At 47.8% G+C, this 21779-nt stretch overlaps 1 protein-coding gene across 11 annotated transcripts in view; it reads right to left on the bottom strand.

Moving 5' to 3' along the window:
• PCNT (pericentrin) overlaps window positions 1–21779 on the bottom strand; it is a 106580-nt gene that overhangs the window by 18465 nt on the left and 66336 nt on the right. For 4 of the 11 annotated variants that reach the window (XM_060396101.1, XM_060396110.1, XM_060396117.1 and 1 more), the window contains 9 exons: window positions 12936–13649; window positions 11978–12074; window positions 10007–10161; window positions 5127–5336; window positions 3847–4020; window positions 3043–3238; window positions 2077–2299; window positions 1638–1788; window positions 603–1196 (listed from right to left, as the gene is read on the bottom strand). In XM_060396101.1, the coding sequence (XP_060252084.1) occupies window positions 603–1196; window positions 1638–1788; window positions 2077–2299; window positions 3043–3238; window positions 3847–4020; window positions 5127–5336; window positions 10007–10161; window positions 11978–12074; window positions 12936–13649 (2514 nt within the window). The remainder of the gene's footprint in view (window positions 1–602; window positions 1197–1637; window positions 1789–2076; window positions 2300–3042; window positions 3239–3846; window positions 4021–5126; window positions 5337–10006; window positions 10162–11977; window positions 12075–12935; window positions 13650–21779) is intronic. The other 7 variants (XM_060396119.1, XM_060396120.1, XM_060396129.1 and 4 more) reach the window with 3 other exon arrangements.

Below are 21779 nucleotides of genomic sequence, written 5' to 3'. Positions count from 1 at the left end.
CAGGTGGGAAAGGAACAAGCAAAACTATGCCTCTCTGCAAAAATCATGGTCTTCAATGTTGAAAATTCCAAAGAATCTATTAAAAATATTGGGAGTAATAGGCCAGTTCAGCAAAGTGGCAAGACACCAGATCCAAGTATGGAAGTAACCTGCATTGCTACATGGTTGCAACAAGCAATCTGAAAACAGGAGTAAAAAATAACACCACTTACAGCAGCATCAAAATATAACATTTAGGAATAAATAAAAGAAATGCAAGGTTTACCACCTGAAGTGATAAAACAAAAACCTAAATAAAGCAACTGAGCAAATAAATGGAGAGACCCTCAGATTTCTGCAATGGGAAGACCTAACACTGTTGAGCAGACAACACCCTCAGAACACTTTGCAGACTCAGCGCAATTCCTACCGAGATCCCAAGGGTCTTAACACAGAAGCCAAAGCGCCGTTCACAGAGACACACGGACCTGCTTGGGGCTGAGGATCCACAACGACCTCGGGAAGGAACAGGGTAGGAAGCCACAAGCTATTGGCCTCCACTTGCCACCAGGCTGCAGCGACCAGGCCGAGGGGCAGCCGGGGGCCAGCACAGGCGCGCTCACCAGCGTCTCCTTGTCTCTCTGCCACCTGCTCCACAGCTGCGTGTCCGCTCGGCTGGGCCTCAGCTCCGCTCCCATCCTCGCGTCCTTGCATGCATCCTGCTCTACCTGTCCCTGGCCCCACGCCGGCCTCTCCCGTGTTCCAGGCAGGGTCTCCGGAGGCGTCTTCGGCGCTGCACTTACCTCCTGTTCCCGCTCCACCTCCTCGCGGTGCACGCGCGCCTCAGCCTCCAGGGCGTGCTGCTGCGCAGCCTCCAGTGCCACCTCCAGCTCGCGCACATGCTCCTCCCGGGCCCGCAGCTTCTGCAGCAGCGCCTGGTGCGGAGGCCTCTCCTGAGGCCGCCGGCTCAGCCGCTCCGTCAGGACGCGCTCGTGCTGCAGGGCCTCTGACAGCTCGCGTGCGCGGTCCCGCTCGGCCTCCAGACTCCGCTGCAGCTCAGACATGTGGCCACGTTCCTGCGCCAGCAGCGCCTCACAGCGTGATGCCTCAATCTGCAGCTCCTGTCGCAGGTTGTCCTTTGCTGTCTGCTCATGTTTCAGCACCACACACAGCTGGTTGCTCTGGGCGCACTGCTGCTCCAAAGATGCCCTTAACTCCTACGTCAGGGAACAATGAGGAGAGAAAGATCAAACCAAGAGCAACAGCATCTAGCCAGTTTTCACAGCCAGAGCTTCTGACACTCTCCTTTGGGTGAAGGGGCACAAGCAGTAACCACCCACCTTGTGACTCTGGATGAGATGCTCTTCCGAGCACAGGGCCACCACCCAATTTGCCTCCTGCTCAAACCTGCAGCCCTGGACCCCACATGGTGCTCAGCTCTTCCAGGCCTGGGGGACACCCCTGACGCACTGCCACATGGCTGCCATGAGGCGCTGGCACTGCCTCTTCAGTACACGGGTGGGACACCCACAAGGCTTTGAAGCTGCGTTGGCCTTGCAGAAGCAACTGTGTGGCGGTGGTGGGGGCCGCACATGTCTATGCCCACAGGGATTCCCCTCACAGCCCCAGCCCAAGCCCCAGGGCCTGAGCCCCGTCACCTCCAGGGTCTTGGCGCTCTGGCCCTCTCTCTGCATGTGCTGCAGCCGCTCCTCCTCTAGCTGGCTCTGCAGGGCCTGCTCCTTCATGCGCTCACCCTCCAGCTGCTGCAGCGCTGCCTGCAGGTCACTCTCCTTACTATCCAGCATCGACCTGAGTGGAGACATGGGCTCTCAAAGGGACGTGGGCCAGTGCCAGGGGCTCCCAGGACCCGGCGGGCGGGCCCTGCTGTGCATTCAGTCTCCAACCCCTACCAACCCATGGGAGCAGAGCAGCACTCCCCCACACCAATCAGGACATGGGGGGAAACCTGCTCCAGACATCGACTTTCACTTCAAGGCTGGGAAGAAGGTGGTAAGAACCATGCAACGCGCACTGAGTTTTGCCCAGAAGCCTGAAGAAAGGACGGCTAGAAGGGGGAGCCTTGCAGGAGGGCCGCACCTCATCTGGAGGACCTCCTTCTGCACGTCATTGAGGGACTTGAGCAGCCGCTCATTGTCCTGTCGACACTCGCAGAGCTCGGATTTCAGGTCTCTGACAGCGTTCTGCTCTGCCACCAGCAGCTTTCGGACATTATTTGCTTTCTCTTGCTCTTCGTTCAGGGTTTTCTGCAGGTCGCTTGCTATACATTTTTCCTGCTCGACCTTATACGCCAATAATTCAACTAAGAAAGATTAAATGAATTAAAATAGCATTATTCATGAGTCCAAAGTGAACAAACAATGACTAGCATACCATTAGTAACAAACTAACGGGGATGGAATATGTTCACTTTGAGGGGCTAGCGGGAGACAGGAAGTTTCTGTGACCCTGAAGCTGCTGTTTACAACTACACCAGGGTACTAAGGACACACGCCTTCTGCTCACACCACTGCCAGCTTCACCTCATGGCCGGTTGAGCATCCAAAGACACACTGGGGGAGAACAAGTGGGACCACCCAGCCAGCCAGGCAGGTCATGTAATGCGACTGGGCGGGGGCACATGCCCTCTTGACCCCTGTGCTGTTCAGGCCTTGGTCTTCCAGGGACAGAGGCTAGAGTTCAGCCAAGATGGACCTGCATGGAGCCCACCCTGCCTAGGGCACAAAGCTTGGTGTGACCATCCGTGGTCACCCTGAAATGCCACCCCACCTGCCACTCCTCCCACCAGAGAATCTAGCCTGGATGGCTTCGCTGGAGAACTCTCCAAACACTAAGGCGGAGGCTGACGTCACCCTGACACTGAAATCAGAAGGAAAAAACTATAGACCTCAGGAACAGAGGTGCAAAACACTCGCAAACTCAGCCCAGAGGTGTGCGCGCAAGCTCCAGGGCGCCTCGCGGGCCATGCACTTGGTGGCCCGGGGAGGGGGGGGCCGGCCGTCGCGCCCGCACCAGCCGGCGGGTGAGTGCCGGGGCCGCACCCACCCTGCCTGCGCAGCCGGTGCTCCTGGCGGCTCCCTCGGGCCTCCGCGCTGGTCAGCGCCGTGCACAGCTGCTGTAGCTTCTCCTGGTTTTGCAGGTGCGTCATCCGCAGCTGGGCCCGCAGAGCCTGGATCTCCGACAGCAGGCTGCTCCTGTCTGACAGGCAGAGGGGCTCCAACGACCTCTCCTGCTGGTCCCCCTGAGACGGGGGGAAGAGGCAGGGTAGGGGGACGTCAGACACGGCAGGAGAGGGGCTCCCGAGGGCTGGGGGCTGGGCCGGAGCAGCCCCTGCTCCCAGGATCGCTGCCACAGGATGTCTGTGGCGACTGTGTGGTGTGAATGTGGGCACAGTGGCATTCAGACCCTCAGATCGCATGAGGCTCTTCCCCCAGCATCTTGGTCTCACTTTTTGGGCCAGGTCAACACCTGCCATGCACCCTGACCCTCTCTGCCGGGGAGAGGGTCGGGGCAGGAGAAGGGAGCTGGGGAGGCTGGCAGGAACAGAATTCCCAGGGCCTTACAGTGCAGACCCTCTGACCTTGGGCTCAGCGCTCATAACTTGTGGCTGGGCTGCCTAGAATTACTGATTTGTTTTCGGGGAAAGAACAGTTATTTTCAGAACAGAGAGAGATACTAAAGGAAGATAAATGCATTGAGTTTTCCATTTCATGGAATTCATGCATTAAAAAGGAGTAGTCACTGCCTCTAAGGTCAGGTGAAATATGGGAACCGCAATTCACGCCTGAAGCACGCTCTGTCACCCTCTGTGTCAGCACTGGCTGCGGGGGAAGTGGGGGCACGGCTCACCTGCTCATGAACCACCTTCTCCAGCCTCTCAAGCAGGGAGCCGCAGCCCCCAGGGCCCAAGCCACAGAGCTGGGGCCACAGCTCCACTCTCAGCATCTCCCGCTCCTTCTCAAAGGCCCCCTGTACAGCCTGCAGGAAGTCTCCGCTCCAGTCCAGGCCCACGTTGGAAGATGCCTAAAATATTGAAGCAAAAAACCCATGTTCCTACAGACGCATCCTGCAGGTTCAACAGGACCCACCTGACTGACAGGGACATATGCAGACCTCAAGCACCCTGGACAGGAGGAGCAAGCAGCACCTCTGGGGGCAGAGAACCCTTCAACCCCGGTGAAGACGGAACACACGCCAGCAAGCAAACCTCTTCCCACTGCTATACCAGAGCCCCAGGGCTAGGGGAGGCTGGACCCTGAGAGCGTGTGTGCAACGAGCCCAGGGGCTAGGGGAGGCCAGGCCAAGTGTCAGTGTGTGTGCACGTGCATATATGTGTGTGTCCATGAGCTGCAGGGCTAGGGGAGGTCAGGCCCTGAGTGTGTATATGTATCTGTGTGTATGTGTGTACATGAGCCCCAGGTTTAGGGGAGGCCAGGCCCTGAGTTGTGTGTATGCCCGTGTATGAGTGTGTGTTCATGAGCCCTGGGGCTAGGAGAAGCCAGGCCCTGAAGTGTGTGTGTGTGTATCTGTGTAAACGAGCATGAGTGTGTCTGCATATGTGTCTGTGTGTGTGTACACAAACCTTGGGCTAGGGGAGGCCAGGCCGTGTGTTCGTGCACACACACATGCAGGTGCATCTATGTGGTGTGTGTGTGTGCACGTGCGTGTGTGCGTGCGTGCGTGCGTGTGTGTGTGCAGGTATGTCTGTATAGACCATGCATAGGCTGGCTGCCTTTTGGCGAGCTTGGGCCCGCCTGCCTCCTTCCCCTAAAGCTCGGGGTCTGCCCACTGCTGCAGCCACACTCCAAGGCCAGCCAGCTCCCTGTGCGTGGGGACTCAGCTTCTGTCCCTCAGCTCTGTGCTGCCCCTCAGTCAAGGAGTGGGCACTGAGACTCTGTGGTCGAGGACCCTGCCCCAACACCCATCTCCATCATGAGCTGTCGCGCCTCTTCCCCCAGCCTCTCCTGCCTGAACAGGGTCAGGAAGGTGCTGACATGGGGCTGGAGCCCACAGGATGCAAGTGAGAGAGTGGCTGACCAGGCACGGCATCCCCGCCTATCGCTGACCTGCCTCTTGTCCCTTTACTCCCATTTCTTGACTGGTCCATGCCCACTGCTTCTCTTCTTTACCTTGAAGGCCTGTACCTTCTCTCCCTTCTGGGATCCTGGGGTGGGATGCTCCCTGGGAGCAGGCACTGCCTCCAGCAGGTCCTGGCCCCCCATTGGAAGGCACTCGAGGGGGGCACTGGGCTCACTCCTGCTCAGGATGTGGGGGGGTCCTCGGTATTCGGACAGGGCCAGGATGTGGTGGCTCTCATCACACACCATCTGCAGCAAAGCCTGAAACAGACAAACATTTCATAAAGAAGGAAAAGAGGCGTGAAGCCTCTCACCATTACTGTCACCCATGAAGGCTCACCAGGCTGCCCCACAGCCTTTGAACAGAGTCCACTGCTCTGACCAAACTTTCCTCCTGTAACAGTCAGAGGAAAAGGCAGAGGAACCAGAGATCAACTTGCAAACATCCACTGGGTCACAGAAAAAGCAAGAAAATTCCAGAAAAACATCTACTTAATTGATAAGCTAAAGCCTTTGTGCGGATCACAACAAACTGTGGAAAATTCTTCAGGAAATGGCAATACCAGACCACCTTGCGTGCCTCCTGAGAAACCTGTATGCAGGTCAAGAAGCAACTGAACTGGACATAGAACAACGGACTGTTTCCAAATAGGGAAACGAGTATGTCAAGGCTGTATATTGTCACCCTGCTTATTTAACTTACATGCAGAGTACATCATAAGAAATGCCAGGCTGGATGAAGCTCAAGCTGAAATCAAGATTGCAGGAAGAAATAACAATAACTTCAGATACGCAGATGACACCACCCTTACGGCAGAAAGCGAAGAAGAACTAAAGAGCCTCTTGATGAAAGTGAAAGAAGCGCAAAAGCTGGCTTAAAATTCAACATTCAAAAAACTAAGATCATGGCATCTGGTCCCGTCACTTCATGGCAAATAAATGGGGGAAAAGTGCAAACAATGACAGATTTTATTTTCTTCAGCTCCCAAATCAGTGCAAACAGTGACTGTCAGTTCAGTTGAGTCACTCAGTCCTGTCTGACTCTTTGTGACCCCATGGATTGTAGCACACCAGGCTTTCCTGTCCATCACCAGCTCCCGAAACTTGCTCAAACTCATGTCCATCGAGTTGGTGATGCCATCCAACCATCTCATCCTCTGTGGTTCCCTTCTCCTGCCTTCAGTCTTTCCCAGAATCAGGGTCTTTTTCAATGAGTCAGTTCTTCCCATCAGGTGGCCAAAGTATTGGAACTTCAGCTTCAGCATTAGTCCTTCCAATGAATATGCAGGACTGATTTCCTTTAGGATTGACTGATTTGATTTCCTTGCAGTCCAAGGGACTCTCAAGAGTCTTCTCCAACACCACAATTCAAAAGCATTGATTTTTTTTAGCACTCAGCTTTCTTACGTAGCCATGAAATTAAGACACTTGTTCCTTGGAAGAAAAGCTATCACAAACCTAGACAGCATATTAAAAAGCAGAGACATCATTTTGCCAACAAAGGTCTGTATAGTCAAAGCTATGGTTTTTCCAATAATCATATACAGATGTGAGAGTTGGACCATAAAGAAGGCGGAGTGCCAAAGAATTGATTCTTTCGAATTACGGTGCTGGAGAAGACTCTAGAGAGTCCCTTGGACAGCAAGGAGATCAAACCAGTCAATCCTAAAGGAAATCAACTGTGAATGTTCATTGGAAGGACTGATGCTGAAGATGAAGCTCCAATACTTTGGCCACCTGACATGAAGAGCTGACTCATTGGAAAAGACCCTGATGCTGGGACAGATTAAAGGCAGGAGGAGAAAGAGGTAACAGAGAATGAGATGGTTAGATGGCATCACTGGTTCAATGGACATGAGTTTGAGCAAGCTCCGGGAGATGGTGAAGGACAGGGAAGCCTAGCGAGCTGCAGTCCATGGGGTTGCAAAGAGTCAGACACGACTCAGCGACTGAACAACCACCACCACCACCGTCAGAGACAAGTGAATTTCCGTGTGAGCTGCTCCAAGAGAGACCCTACAATCCAGCGTCCCGCCTGCTCCCTCAGGTGGACACTCATTTCAGGGAAATCCACGGCCAGGTCAGCAAGATGCCAGGTGGCTCCATGGCTCTCTGGGACCAAAGCTGCCCTCCAGGAGGAAGACCCGAGGGCCACACAGTCACCCGTGCTTCGGCAAGGCACCTGCAGACAGTACCAAGCCGACCACTGACTACTGCAGCCCTCCCATGCCCCAGGTCGGCCAGAGTCCCCACCACGGGGTCTGTGAGCATAGGAAGGGTCTTCCACACCACTGGAATTTGGAGGGGTGGTTACAGAGCCATGGGATATGGGACACACCTGCCAGCTGTCTGTCCTATCCACAGAAGCTGAGAGCGGAAGGCGGCAGCCCCCACCCAGGGCCATCCTCCTAGAAGCTGGAGCTACAACATCACATCTGGGTGCCAGGACCGAGCCCATGCCACGCACACACAGGCTCCACAAGGGCACCTTAGGAAAATGCAAAAAGAGCAACTTGGAGGCCTGTGACAGAGGACAACTAGTCACTCAACTATAACCGAAACAGGTTTTCCTCTAATTCTAATGATGTGGCCAAAAAACTGAAATATGCTGGATACCACAATATATGTTTATCTTGAAAGCAGTCATCTTTAACACCCTAAAACAATTTCACATTAAAAAAACAGTGTACATGACACAGAATGGATGCAAACAGCAGCCACAGGAAAGGAGGGGTGGAGCCAGGGAGGGTCAAGTGGACAGGGGCCCCACAGGCCGTGGGTCACATGATGAGAAGCCACATGTTCTAAAAAACACACTGGAAAAGAACAGTGGTGACGAATGAGGTCCTCTGCCCTCGCCACCCGGACCCTCACCAGTGTCCCCAGCTTCAGGACAGGCCGAGCTATGACTGCCTGATGCTCCTGAGACTCAGCCCCAGGGCGAGAGGGCCACACGCCCCAGCTGAGGACAGCAAGGCACGGCGGGGGCAGCCGGCAGGGAACATGGAAGCTGGGCTCCAACTGACAGGATAAGCTGTCTCGGGGTGACCACTCCCGAGTTTCTCTCCCACCACCTCAGCACTTCCGAAAAGGGCTTTGCTCAGTTTGTTTCTTTCTTTCATTTCTAATTCCTAAGTATCAAATACTAAGTGTCAAAGCCTAAGCATAGAACATGGTGATTAACAACCAAATGGCTTCTTTAAAAATTACGAATCCTCATATGAAGTTTCCTGGGTTGGAAATACTAACAGAAATGTGTTTTTAAGGTCTTACATCATATAAAAAGTTGAGAAATATTAAAAAAGAAAAGAAGAAGAAACAGCTACAAGACATTACTTCAACTACAATTCTTACAGGAATAAAAACAGTATCATTTTGAATAGAATTTCAAAGAAAATTTTACTTAACATCAAAATTGTTTCCTTTGTGGACACTTACTACCTGAATAAAACAGGACAGTGGGCGCTCTCTGGTAGTCCAGTGGTTAAGAATCCACCTTGCAATGCAAGAGACATGGGTTTGATCCCTGGTTTGGGAAGATCCCAGACGCCATGGAGCAACTAAGCCCGAGTCCCACAGCTGCTGAGCCGGCACTCTAGAGCACACGAGCCGCAACGACTGAAGGCCTGAAGCCTGCGCGCCTGGAGCCTGGGCTCTGTTGAGAAGCCACCAGAGCAGCCCATGCCCTACAGCGAACAGCGGCCCCAGCTCGCTGCAGCTGAAGAAAGCTCGCCAGCAGCGAGGAAGACCCAGCTCGGCGCTGCAGCTGGAGAAAGCTCTCCAGCAGTGAGGAAGACCCAGCACGGCCAAAGAGTAACAAAAAAAAGGAATAGTGACATATTTACTTATTCAGCCAAGTTTACATCAATGGTTTTGCCATAAAAAGATTTCTAAAGTGAAGACAGAAGAAAACCTGAGAAAAGTTCCCCCCAAATTCTGCCTTTCAGGGCAGGGGAGGCATTAACTGACCTTACTGTGGTCATTTCGCAACACAGACATGTAACTCCTTACGCTGTCATGTGTCAGCTAAGCTGGAAAAATGTTTATATTCTGCCTCCAGGTTAAATCCCTGGACGCCGATGGGGTGGCCATCTCTCCTCATCACAGAGAACTAGCTTGACCCGAGAGCTCCTCTGGAGCACAGCTGCGAGAGGCCAACACGGACTCAGCCCTGGGACCCAGGAGCTGCCCGAGGGGAGGCTCAGGGTGACCGACAGGGCTTGCAGAGCAGAGACTCACTGGACCCCCTGTCGTTCCCACCATCCTGAGATCAGCAGCAGTGGGAATATGGCAACATCCTGGTGTGCCTGTGGCATGCGATGCCAAACACATGTTCTTTTGGGACTGTATGAGCAAAGAGCAACGATCTTCCTTCTCAAGAGCAAAGAACAGCACCTCGTGCAGACTCAGGGAAGGATGAAAACACACCTGTGAGCCACGGGCCTACAGCAGAGCGGGGTGGTTTCTCCTGAGCCTGCAGAGCACAGCCCCTCCTGCCTCTGCGGGTGCCCAGCTGGGGGTGCCCTGGCACAGAGCCCCCAGGTCGTCTCAGGAAAGCCTCCAAGGCCAAATAAACAAGAACCACACCTGCTTCCCAAACAGGGCTGTGAGTTCCAGCACCTGAACTAGACTCGGGACACACATCAAGTTTTGTCTTGAGACTCATGACGACGCTGTGCAGGCAGGCCCAGTGTGTGCTGTGCTGTGACAGGCACTATGGGAGGCGCCGGTCCCCCAAGCATGGCCGTGGCCCCTCCAGTGTAGCAGGGTACCCACCTGGGACAACTGTCCCTGTGACCCTCCCAACAGCAGCATCTCTCCTCCCAGAAATACGACACAAGGCACAAAGTCAGAGCAGGGCTGAGGCTCGTACAGGTACTGACCGGCCAGAGGGAAGGCCCCTTGAGCTGGCCTGTCCCCAAAGCCACTACCTTCACTTGCTTCGGATGGACTTCCTTCTCCTTCATGGCGTCCAGTGGCCGTCGGCAGTCCCTGGGGGTGATGAGGGGTGCTGCAGGGCTGGCAGCGGGAGCTCCCAGTCTTCCCGAATCTTGGCTCAGTGGTTCTGCAAACTCCACACCATCACCTGGAAACACACTGCACAGTCAGGGCTGGACTGGCCCAGAAGTCTAACTTCTCACACGTGCCAAGGAGCACTCAAACACAGCAAAAGACAGAGAGAAACAGAGACAGAGAGTCAGAAGAAAACAGAGTCAAGGCAGCTAACAGAAAACATCAGAAAAACTGACATTCCCAGAGAAGTGACAAGGGCAGTGTCATTCAGAAAGGGGAACAGAAGCCTCACGGGAAAAGGAAGAATCAGAAATCAAAACAGAATTCAAACAGTAGGAAGCTTAAGAAGTTCTGAAAATTCTCTTGGATACGAGAACAAGAATACAAAGATGTGGAAAAAGAGAAAATAAAGTTTTAAGTCCAGGAGGTCCAACATGTGGTCAATAAGAACAAAGACGAAAGACAGGAAGCTCAGGGGAGACAACCCAGGGAGTAAGAGGCGTTCTCAGGTGGATGACATGCTCTGGGGCCAGGAGCTACACCCACCACATCCAGGCCCAGGACCACGGGCTCCAAACTCTGCAGGAACCTGCCTGCCTGCCCGCCCACAGTCAAGCCCAAGCCTCAAATCAGGAAGATGTCAACGTTTGTACAAAAAGCACCTCGCACACACTTTTCTCCAGAAACTTGAAGAGAACAGAAGGACGAGGGGTCTGATCCGAGGCAAGGACCACATCCACAACATGGGGAAGGCCGTGGAGGGCAGCGCACAGCCGCACTTGGACACGTGTCCTTGAAGTGCAGGCTCTCTTGGCTGGTGATGGGGCAGAGGGTGCAGGATGGGCTTGCAGGGATCAGGGCAGGATGTGGGCGGGGTTGTTGCCAGGAGGCGGAGACCTGTTAATTTAACTAGAAGCTGTGATTTAGGAACAAACACTAGAGTGAACTTCTGAAAGCTGAATGTGGCATCCTCAGGACAGTGGACAAGAGGCTGCATGGGGATGTACCTTGCAGCCGCTCACACTGTTACATCGCGCAGCTGCTGCCGGGGAGAAGCAAGAGCGTCAGCTGGAAAGAGCTGGCCCCCAGCTGCGAATGCTGACACAGCCTCGATCCGGACTTCACCGCTGCCCTGTCATCAAAAGCACCCCGGGAGCCAAGGAGGACTTCATTAAAACATCAAAACACCTTGCGGTAACTCACTTATAAAAATCTAACAATTATATAAGAAAGTGTGAGGTTAGGGAGCCATGGTGCAGTGACCACTGCTGTGACGATACAGGCAGGACCACCAAGAACCATCAATAGAGGCTAAGTGGATCTGAACATGAGAAGAGACCATTCCAAGGTCTTGAGAACCTACCCAGGACACTGGGCTGTTCAGAAGGAACAAGATGCAGACTGGCAATATGACCACAGGATCTGAGCTGATCTGCAGGAAGAGCGCGGCACCATTACTGTGCTTCCAATTCCCTCAGAGACACTGTTACATGCTCACACACGCCAACAGGCCTGCCGAGGACCTCAGGGATCCTCAAGGCCGGAGCTCTGTGCCTGGCACCTGGCCTGCCTTCCAGTCTCCACCCTGCAAAGGACATCTGGATTCATGGTGCTGGCCACTGCTAGTTTCTGTAAAGGGCACTAACAGGACAAAACCTTAGGAACGTCTGTGGACTAGATGCTGCCCCAAGGGGGACGTCCTGACGCGAGTACAGTGCTGTGGACTGGACCCCACGAAATACATGTGACCTTCTCAGGAATAAAATGGCTTCAGGTCCTCAAGTAACAGAACACAAACCCAGGGGGAGACAGAGACAGATGCAGAGACACAGAGATGCGGGCCAGTCTACGCTATGAAACTGTAAAAGCAAAGTTTGCGGCTGACTCACTTTTTCCATCGCTTTTTCCTTCTAACCCGAGAGGAGGTGATCTTGACTTTTCTTGAGAATCAAGAGATGTTATGATAAAATCTTCAACATCTTTCTCCTGTTCAAACACATAGATTTTTAAATGGTCACAAAATGATGTTTTATACCACAGAACTGAACTTGCCAGATGGAAACTTTCTAAGACCTGAATTTATCACCTTCCCACAAAGAACTCAAACAAAAAAGGGTTCAAAGCTGGTGGACACAAGGTCATAACGTTTGTTTTAATCAAACTCATCTACAGTTCTCTAGGAATATTTTAAAGGTGTCACTGGCAAGTATTTCAGATTTTTTAAATTTTGCACGATGTGTGGTAGCATATGGATACGAAATGGGAGCATATGGATATGGAATGGTAATACATGGATACTTCAAACTGCATGTATCCTATAATTTTCATCTAATCCATGATACACAGATCTCAAAACTATGTTAGATAAAATATAATCTAACCCCAAAATAATATGTTGAAGTGTCCTTGAAACTGATTACATTATATGCAGAGCCTGTGAAACATGAAATACAACTGAACATAAACCTAAAAAACATATTCTAGACTAAGAGCTGATATGCAGACCACGCATGAAGATGGGTTTGTGACGACACTTCCCAAAGCCAGTGTGACTTAGCCAACTCAGGCATGCAGTGAATCTGAGTAAGACTAATACATTTCATGCACTGTTAAAAACAACCCAAGTGCTCTGGATGTTCCTATTATAGATTTGGGTCCGTCCTGCAGAACGCTGACCGTCCCTACACTGCTGACCAAGGGAGTGCCAACTGCTCACCCACGCCTGGCCAGATGGCCACCTCAAGAGGTGAGCCAACAATGGCTGCAGCTGTGACTCCACCGGCCACAGAGACACAGCCCAGTGTGAACAAACTGGCCTTCAGCACATGGACCCAGATCAGGACTTACCACAGGCACCCGCTGAGCATGGTGGTCCGCAGAGGGAGCGCTGTCTGCAGCCAATGGAGACCCCACCCACTTAGGGGCTGTTCCTGCAGCTGACTCGCCCGGGTAACAAAGCTGCCCCGACTGGGCAGCCTGGAGCAGGTGGGTGCTTGTCCCATCCCAAAGCGAGGTGTCCAGGCTGTGCAGGCTCAGGGCATCTGAGCAGGGTGTTAGGGGCAGGCTGGGCGGGGGCTCAAAGGCTGAGTCCTCCCTGACAACCTCAGGGGAGCTCCAGGGGGACAGGTCCATCGTCCTGAGCACACTCTTCAAGGGCTTGGACCCCTGGGAGCGGGTGAAGCCCCGGGAGCGCCCACGCAGGTGGCCCTGCAAGCAGAGTGACCTGTCCCGCAAAGTGACCGGCTCTCCTGCGGGAGCATCTGGCTCATTTCTTATCAATGAATCTGAATTTCCAGTGACCTCAGCTAGATCCCATAAGATGTTAAATGTATCAATAGGAGGTGATTTGTCAGTTTCTTCACTGTTATCAGAACCATCACTCAAACCATCTTCTAAAGCACATGGAGATGCCACCGCCTGCTGATATTTAAAGTCCTCCATCTCGATGTTTTGGAAGCTCATGGAACACACCAGATGGTTCAGTTTTTCTTGAAGTTGTTTCACCTGAGCTATGAGATCAACTTTCTGTAGCCGACAATCTTCCAGTAGTTTTCCCTTATCCTGCAGGTAAGGAAGAACACGCATACAGTAAAATGACTGGATTTCATGCTGTCACATTTGCCTGTGATTTATGAGCCAGTTTCAGAGACTGTCTGAACAATTAAGGATGTGGTTCTACAATGAGCCCTTTGTCCCTCTAGACTCTTTAAGATTTTAAGCTTCTAAAAATCCCACGAAGGGCTCAAAGCTTAAAACTTGTTCCCTAAGGTAACCATTGGAGACAGTCTGGAAGGATGGTAGGGCAGGCAGCACCAGGGGCCCCTTTCCCACCTGGAAGACAGCTACACTGGCAGAACATGTCCAATATGACTATTCTGGAAGTCTGCAGTCTATTGAAGGACTAGAGGGTAACTGCTCTCAGCTCTTAGCACAGAAGCACCACCCAACCCCCACTCCAGGGCCTGGGGGCAGCTGTGCACGTGCCCTGAAGCATCCGCAGGAAGCAGGGTGGGCTGCTCTCTGAAAACTGGGAGTGGCGCTCTGACTGCTGCTCCTGATCAGAGGAGCAGAGACAGCCAGCCTGCTGCACCTGCCCACCTGGCGAAAATGACTTCCAAGGGATTGAAAGGACTGGTGCCCTCTTATGCCTACCAAAGTGTTTTCCTCTTTGGGGAAAAATTGTAAACTAGGACATTCAAAAACAACTGCATATGCAGAGGAAATTATAAAGTGACTACATGTGCCTTGGAAAAAGCAATAGGCTCAGAAAAGACCTGAGAACCTAAGTTTATATCTCATGCTGATCCTCTGCACAGAGACATCAATCCAAAATAAAAATAACAACCCCACAAGAACAACAACAACAAAAACAAATACTGAGAAGGAAGGAGACTACAATTTCTAGGTTTACATTAGTAAGATTAAAAAGGTTCAGTGTTCAACAGTAACAACAAAAATCACCAAAAAAAAAAAAAAAAAGGAAATAGGAAAGTATAGATTCTGCACAGGAAAAAGCATGTCTACAGAAATAATCCTTGAAAAAGACTCGATGGTGAATGAATAAAGACTTTAACACAACTGTCTTAAAGATGCTCAAAGAACTAAGGAAAATATGAAGAAAGTGTAAAAAAAAAAATTATGCACAAAACAGAAACATCAATAAAGAAAAAAGAAGTCACAAAGAAATTCTGGAGTTGAAAACTATAATAACTGAAATTTAAAACTCACTAAAGGGATTCAATGGACAAGGAAATGGCAACCCACTCCAGTGTTCTTGCCTGGAGAATCCCAGGGACGGGGGAGCCTGGTGGGCTGCCAGCTCGGGGGTCGCAGAGTCGGACACGACTGAAGCGACTTAGCAGCAAAGGGATTCAAGGGTAGATCTGAGAAGGCAGAAGAAAGAATTAGTGAATGTGAAGACAGAATGACGGAAATTACCAAGGCTGGGAAGGAGGTTGAGAAAAGTAAACGGAGCCTCAGGTAGCTGTGGGACACCACTCAACAAGCCAACAGACACACCAATGAAGTCCCAGAAGAAGGGAGAGAAGGGGAGGCAAGAGAACAAACAGGGACATAATGAATGACCTTTCCAAATCTGATGAACGATATGAACATAAGTACCCAGGAAACTCAACCAACTCCAAGTAAGATGAACTCAGACAGACTGACACTAGGACATGTCATAATCAAACTCACACAAAGCCAAAGTGAGACTCTTGAAAACAGCAAGAAAGAAGTGACTCGTTGTATACAAAGATCATCAGTAAGAGTATCAACAGATCTCTCCACCAGAAACTTTGAAGGCCAGAGGACAGTGGGTCTGTATATTCAAAGGGCTAGAAGATGAAGAACTGTCAACTAAGAATCCTAAATCCAGCAACACTCCTTCAAGAGGAAGTGAGAAATAAGACATTCCCAGATAAACAAATGTTGAGGGAGGTTGTTACCACTAAGTCCTGCCCAGTAAGGAATGTTCAAGAGAGTTGTTTAGTTGCTAAGCCCAGCAGACTGCTCTGTCCATGGGATTTCCCAGGCAAGAATATCGGAGTAGGTTGCCATCTCCTTCTCCAGGGGATCTTCCTCACTCAGGGACTGAACCTGTGTCTCCTGCACTGGCAGGCAGATTCTTTACCTGAGCCACCAGGGAAGCCCCCATTCAAGAGAGTCCTGCAGGGGGAATGAAAGAACCCTAGACAGTAACGCAAAGCTGTACAGAGATAGAAGGATCTCATTGGGTAAACACACAGGCAGTTATAAAATCTAACATTATTGTAACAATGGTTTGTAACTGCATTTTTCGTTTTCATCCTGATTTAAAAGACATATATATTCTTAAGTTATTAATCTAAAAGTTAGCATTACTGTAACTTTAGTTTCTCACTCCACATGTGTTTTCTACACAATTTAAGAGATTAATGCAATGAAAGGAATTATTAGTTTATGTTTTGAGGCACACAGTTATAAAGATGTCTTTTTATTACATCAAAAATCAAAAGGAGTGGGGATGGAACTAAAAAGAACAGAGTTTACGTGTTATTAAACTTAAGCTGGTATAGATGCAAATCAGTATTTTGTGTTAGGATGCTAATTGTGAAAACAGCAATAGAACATACACAAAGAGAAATCAATTAAATGCAAGAAAAGACAGTAATGTAGGAAATGAGGGATCAAAAAGAGCTATAAGGCATAAAGAAAACAGCAAAATGGCAAAAGCACAGGATTCCTTATCAGTAACAACTTTACATATAAGTGGCTAAAGCTCTCCAAAGACAGAGACTTGCAGAATGGATAAGAACACATGATCCAACTCTCGGGCTGGCCAAAGGGCCATTCGCTGTTTCCCTTGAGACGGCTCCGGCACTGCTTAGTTGTGTTTAACAGCATCGAAACAATTTTGTTAGACCGTATTGTGACTGTGTCATATCAGCATGCATTTTTAACAAAACATCAAAATTGGTGAGTTTTTGTGTGGCCATTTTAAGATGGAAGAAAAGCAACATTTTTGGCATACTATGCTTTATTATTTCAAGAAAGATAAAAATGCAATTGAAAAGCAACAGATTTGTTCAGTGTATGGAGACCACGCTGTGACTGATCAAACGTGTCAAAAAGTGGTGACATTTCATACTGGACATTTCTCACTGAGCGATGCTCCAAGGTCAGGCAGACCGGTTGAAGTTGTTACCAATCAGAGATATTAATTGAGACCAGGCAACATTGATTCATGGGGTTACAAAGAGTAGGACACGACTGAGTGACTGAACTGAACTGAACATTATACCATGCAGTAGATAGCCGACGTACTCAAAATATCCAAATCAAGTGTTGAAAATCATTCGCACCAGCTGGGTTATGTTAATTGCTTTGATGTTTGGGCTCCACATTAGTTAAGTGGAAAGAACCTTCTTGACCATACTTCCGCCACACGTGATTCTTAAACGTAACAAAAATGTTTCATTTTTAAAACAAATTGTGACAGGCAATGAAAAGTAGATATTGTACAATAAAGTGTAATGGAAGAGATCATAGGGCTAGTGAAATGAACCACCACCAACTACACCAAAGGCTGTCTTCAACCAAAGAAAGTAATGTTGGGTATATGGCAGGATGGGAAGGTAGTCATTTATCATGAGCTCCTTCCAGAAAAACCAAAGAATAAATTCCAACAAGTACTGCTCCCAATTAGACCAACTGAAAGTGGCACTCAATGAAAATCAGTCCAAAATTAGTCAAGAGAAAAGTCACAGCCTTCCATCAGGATAAGCAAGACTGCATGTTTCCTTGATGACCAGGCAAAAACTGTTACAGACTGGGAAGTTCTAATCATTCACTGTATCCAGCAGACATTCCACCCTTGGATTTCCATTCATTTCAGTCTACAAAACTCTCTTAAAGGAAAAAATTTCAGTTTCATGGAAGAATTTAAAAGGCAACTTTTAAAAGATAAAAACTTGGGAAGATGGAATTAGGAAGTTGCCTGAAAAATGGCAGAAGGTACTACATTGTTCAATAAAGTTCTTAGTGAGGATGACAAATGTTCCTTTTATATTAACTTTAAAACCTAAGGAACACTGCGGTCAATTCAATACAGGCTGTCCGCAGCAGTTCACTTTAAACCCAAAGACACAAACAGGTTGAAAATAAAAGGATAAGAAAAGATATTCCATGCAAACAGTAACCAAAGAAGAGCAGGTGACCCTTTCAATATCAGACAAAATAAATTTAAGCCAATAAAAGTTATAAGAGACAAAGAAGGAGATTGAATCAATAATAAGAAACCTCCCTATGAAACAAAGCACTGGACCCGATCCCTTTGCTGCTGAATTCCACCAAACATGTAAAGAAATACTATCGATTCTTCTCAAACTTCTCTAGCAAGCTGAAAAGGAGGAAGCATCAGGCCCAGATGAGTTCACTGGTGAATTCTGCCGAACATTTAAGAAAGAAATTATACCGATTCTTTGCAGTCTCTTTCCTAGCACAGAAGCAAAGGGAATGCCTCCTGATTCATTCTATGAGGTCTGCATTACCTTAAAGCCAAAGATACTACAAAAAATGAAAACTATAAATCAACATCCCTTATATTTATGCAAAAATTCTTAACAAAATAATAGCAAATCAAATTCAATAGGATATTAAAAGGGTTATACATAATTAAGCGGTAGTTATTCCTTAAATTCTACATAGGAAAATCAGTCAATGTAATACAGCACATTAACAAAAAAAAAAGGAAGAAAAAGTCACATATCATGTCAGTTGATGCAGAAAAAGCATTGGACAAAATCGAATACCCTTTCACAACATTCAATTCAGCATACTAGAAGCAAAAGGAAACTATGTTAACACATAAAAGCCACACAAGAAACCCACAGTGAACACCATACTCAAGGATGAAAAACTGAAAGCTTTTCCTCTAGGATAAGGAACAAAGAAAGGATGCCCAATTCCCTTCAACACAGTACTAAAAATCCTAGCCAGAGCAATTAGACAAGAGAAAGAAATAAAGGGCATCCAAACTGGAAAGGGAGAAGTAAAATGATCTATATTCAAAGATGATATGATCCTACATGTAGAAAACCTAAAGATTCCCCAAAGAAACTGTTAGAACCAATGCAGGAATTCAGTAAAATTGCAAGATACAAAGTCAGCATATAAAGTCAGCTGCATTTCTATACAGGAACTATCTGAAAAGAAAATTAAAACAATTCCATTTATGACAACAACAACAGAAAGAAGAAAGGAAAAATTAACCAAGAATTTATCAAGTAGGTGAAAGACTTGTACAATGGAACTACAGATACTGTTAAAAGAAATTAAAGAGGACATAAAATAAGTGGAAATATGTCTCATGGCTATGGATTTAAAGGCTTGGTATTAAAATTAAAATGTGTGTCAATACCATCCAAAGCATTCTACATATGCAAAGCTGTTCTATCAAAATTCCAAAGACCTTTTTTTACAGAAATTAAAAAACCCATTCTGAAATTCATAAGGTGTTTTAAAGGACCCTGAACAGCCAAAATAATCTAACAAGAACAAAACTGAAGGACTCAGTACTTCTTGATTGTAAAATTTATGACAAAGCTATAATAATCAAAACAGTGTCAGATTCACATAAAAACAGACATAGGAACAAGTACAGAAAGCCTAGAAATAGACATTTGCATATACTATTAAATGATTTTTGACAATGGTGCTAAGATCCTTCAGTGGAAAAGGACAGTCTTTTCACAAATGATGCTGGGAATATAGGACATTAACATGCAAAAGAATGAAGTTGGACCCTTACCTAAAACCACATATAAAAATTAACCCCAAATAGATCAAAGACATAAAACTATAACACTCTGAGAAGAAAACATGGCAAAAACGTCACGATGCTGAATTTGGCAATGATTGCCTGTATATTACACCAAAGATATCGGACAGATAAAAGACAAACTGGACTTCATGACATTTTTAAAATTTGTGCATCAAAAGACACTGTCCACAGAGTAAAAATGCAACACACGAAATGGGAAAAAATATTTACAAATCATACACCTGATAATACATGGGATCTTCATTATTTAACCAATACTTTAGTCACCTGTTGTAAAGAACTGACTAAGTGGAAAGACCCTCACGCTAGTAAGGATTGAAGGCAAAAGGAGAAGAAGGTGGCAGAGGATGAGATGATTAGATAGCATCACCAACTCAATGGACATGAACTTGAGCAAAGATAGTGGAGAAAAGGGAAGCGGGGTGTGCTGCAGAACATGAGGTTGCAAAGAGTGCGACAGAACTTAGCAACTGAACAACAACAATACCTGAAAATGGATTAATATACCCAGAAACATATAAGGAACTCCTAAAACTCAATTTAAAAAAACCATACAACCTGATTCAAAATTTGTCATGATCAGACATCTCTCTAAAGAACATATATAAATAGCCAATGAGCACATGAAAAGATATTTAATAACACTAATCATTTGAGAAATGCAAACCAAAACTATAATTAGATACCACCTCCCAACCATTAGGATGACTACTATAAAAAATAATAATAATAATAACAAGTAATGGTGAGGATGTAGAGAACTTAGAATCTTTGTATACTTTTGAAAGAAATGTAAAATGGTACAGCCACTGTGGAAGACACTACAGTAGTTCTTCAGAAAACTCGCAATGGAATTATCACACGATTCAGCAACTCTAGTTTTGGGTATACACCTAGAAGAACTGAAACCAAGGTCTCAAAGAGATATCTGTACACCATGCTCACAGCAGCACTATTCACAAGTTAAAACGTGGAGGGAGAACGTCCCTGGTGGTCCGGTGGTTAAGACCTTGCATTCCCAATGAAGGGGGCTTGGGTTCGATCCCCGGTCAAGGAACAAGAACCCATACACCCCAACTAAAGAGCCTGTATGAAGCAACCAAGGAGCCCACACACAGCAATGGAAATGTCATGTGCCACAACTGAGACCCAGAGCAGCCAAATAAAACAATAAAAAATTTGAAAATGTGGAAGCAACTCAAGCATCCATCGACAGATGAACAGATAAGTATCAGTTCAGTTCACTGCTCAGTCATGTCCAACCTTTTAGAACCCCATGGACCGCAACATACCAGACCTCCCTGTATCATCTGGAGCTTGCTCAAACTCATGTCCATTGAGTGGGTGATGCCATCCAACCATCTCATCCTCTGTCATCCCCTTCTGCCTTCAATCCTTCCCAGCAACAGGGTCTTTTCCAATGAGTCAGCTCTTTGCATCAGGTGGCCAAAGTATTAGAGATTTAGCATCAGTCTTTTCAATGAATATTTAGGACTGATCTTCTTTAGGATTGACTGGTTTGATATTCTTGCAGTCCAAGGGACTCTCAAGAATCTTCTCCAACACCACAGTTCAAAAGCATCAATTCTTCAGCGCTCAGCTTTCCTTATGGTCCAACTCTCACATCCATACATGACTAATGGAAAACCATAGCCTTGACTAGATGGACCTTTGTTGACAAAGTAGTGTCTCTGCTTTTTAATATGCTGTCTAGGTTGGTCATGGCTTCTCTTCTAAGGGGCAAGCGTCTTTTAATTTCATGGCTGCAGTAACCATCTGCAGTGATTTTGGAGCCCAAGAAAATAAAGTCTCTCACTGTTTCCACTGTTTCCCCATCTATTTGCCATGAAATGATGGGACCGGATGCCATGATCTTAAGTTTTCGACTGTTGAGTTTTAAGCCACCTTTTCCTCCTTCACCTTCAAGACACTCTTAAGTTCCTCTTCGCTTTCTGCCATAAGGTTGGTGGCATCTGCATATCTGAGGTTACGGATATTTCTCCTGGCAATCTTGATTTCAGCTTGTGCTTTGTCCAGCCCAGCGTTTCTCATGATGTACTCTGCATAGAAGTTAAATTAGCAGGGTGACAATATACAGCCTTGACGTACTCCTTTCCCAATTTGGAACCAGTCCATTGTTCCAAGTCTGGTTCTAACTGTTGCTTCTTGACCTGCATACAGATTTCTCAGGAGGCAGGTAAGGTGGTCTAGTATTACCATCTCTGTTAGAATTTTCCACAATTTGTTGCGATCTACACAGTCAAAGGCTTTGGTGTAGTCAATAAAGCAGGAGATGTTTTTCTGGAACTCTCTTGCTTTTTTGATGATCCAACGGATGTTGGCAATTTGATCTCTGGTTTCTCTGCCTT

Source organism: Ovis aries, chromosome 1 (assembly GCF_016772045.2).
Source record: "Ovis aries strain OAR_USU_Benz2616 breed Rambouillet chromosome 1, ARS-UI_Ramb_v3.0, whole genome shotgun sequence".
Classification (NCBI taxonomy): domain Eukaryota; kingdom Metazoa; phylum Chordata; class Mammalia; order Artiodactyla; family Bovidae; genus Ovis; species Ovis aries.
Note: the sequence above shows the minus strand (reverse complement) of the source record. Positions and strands in the feature narration are given on the sequence as shown.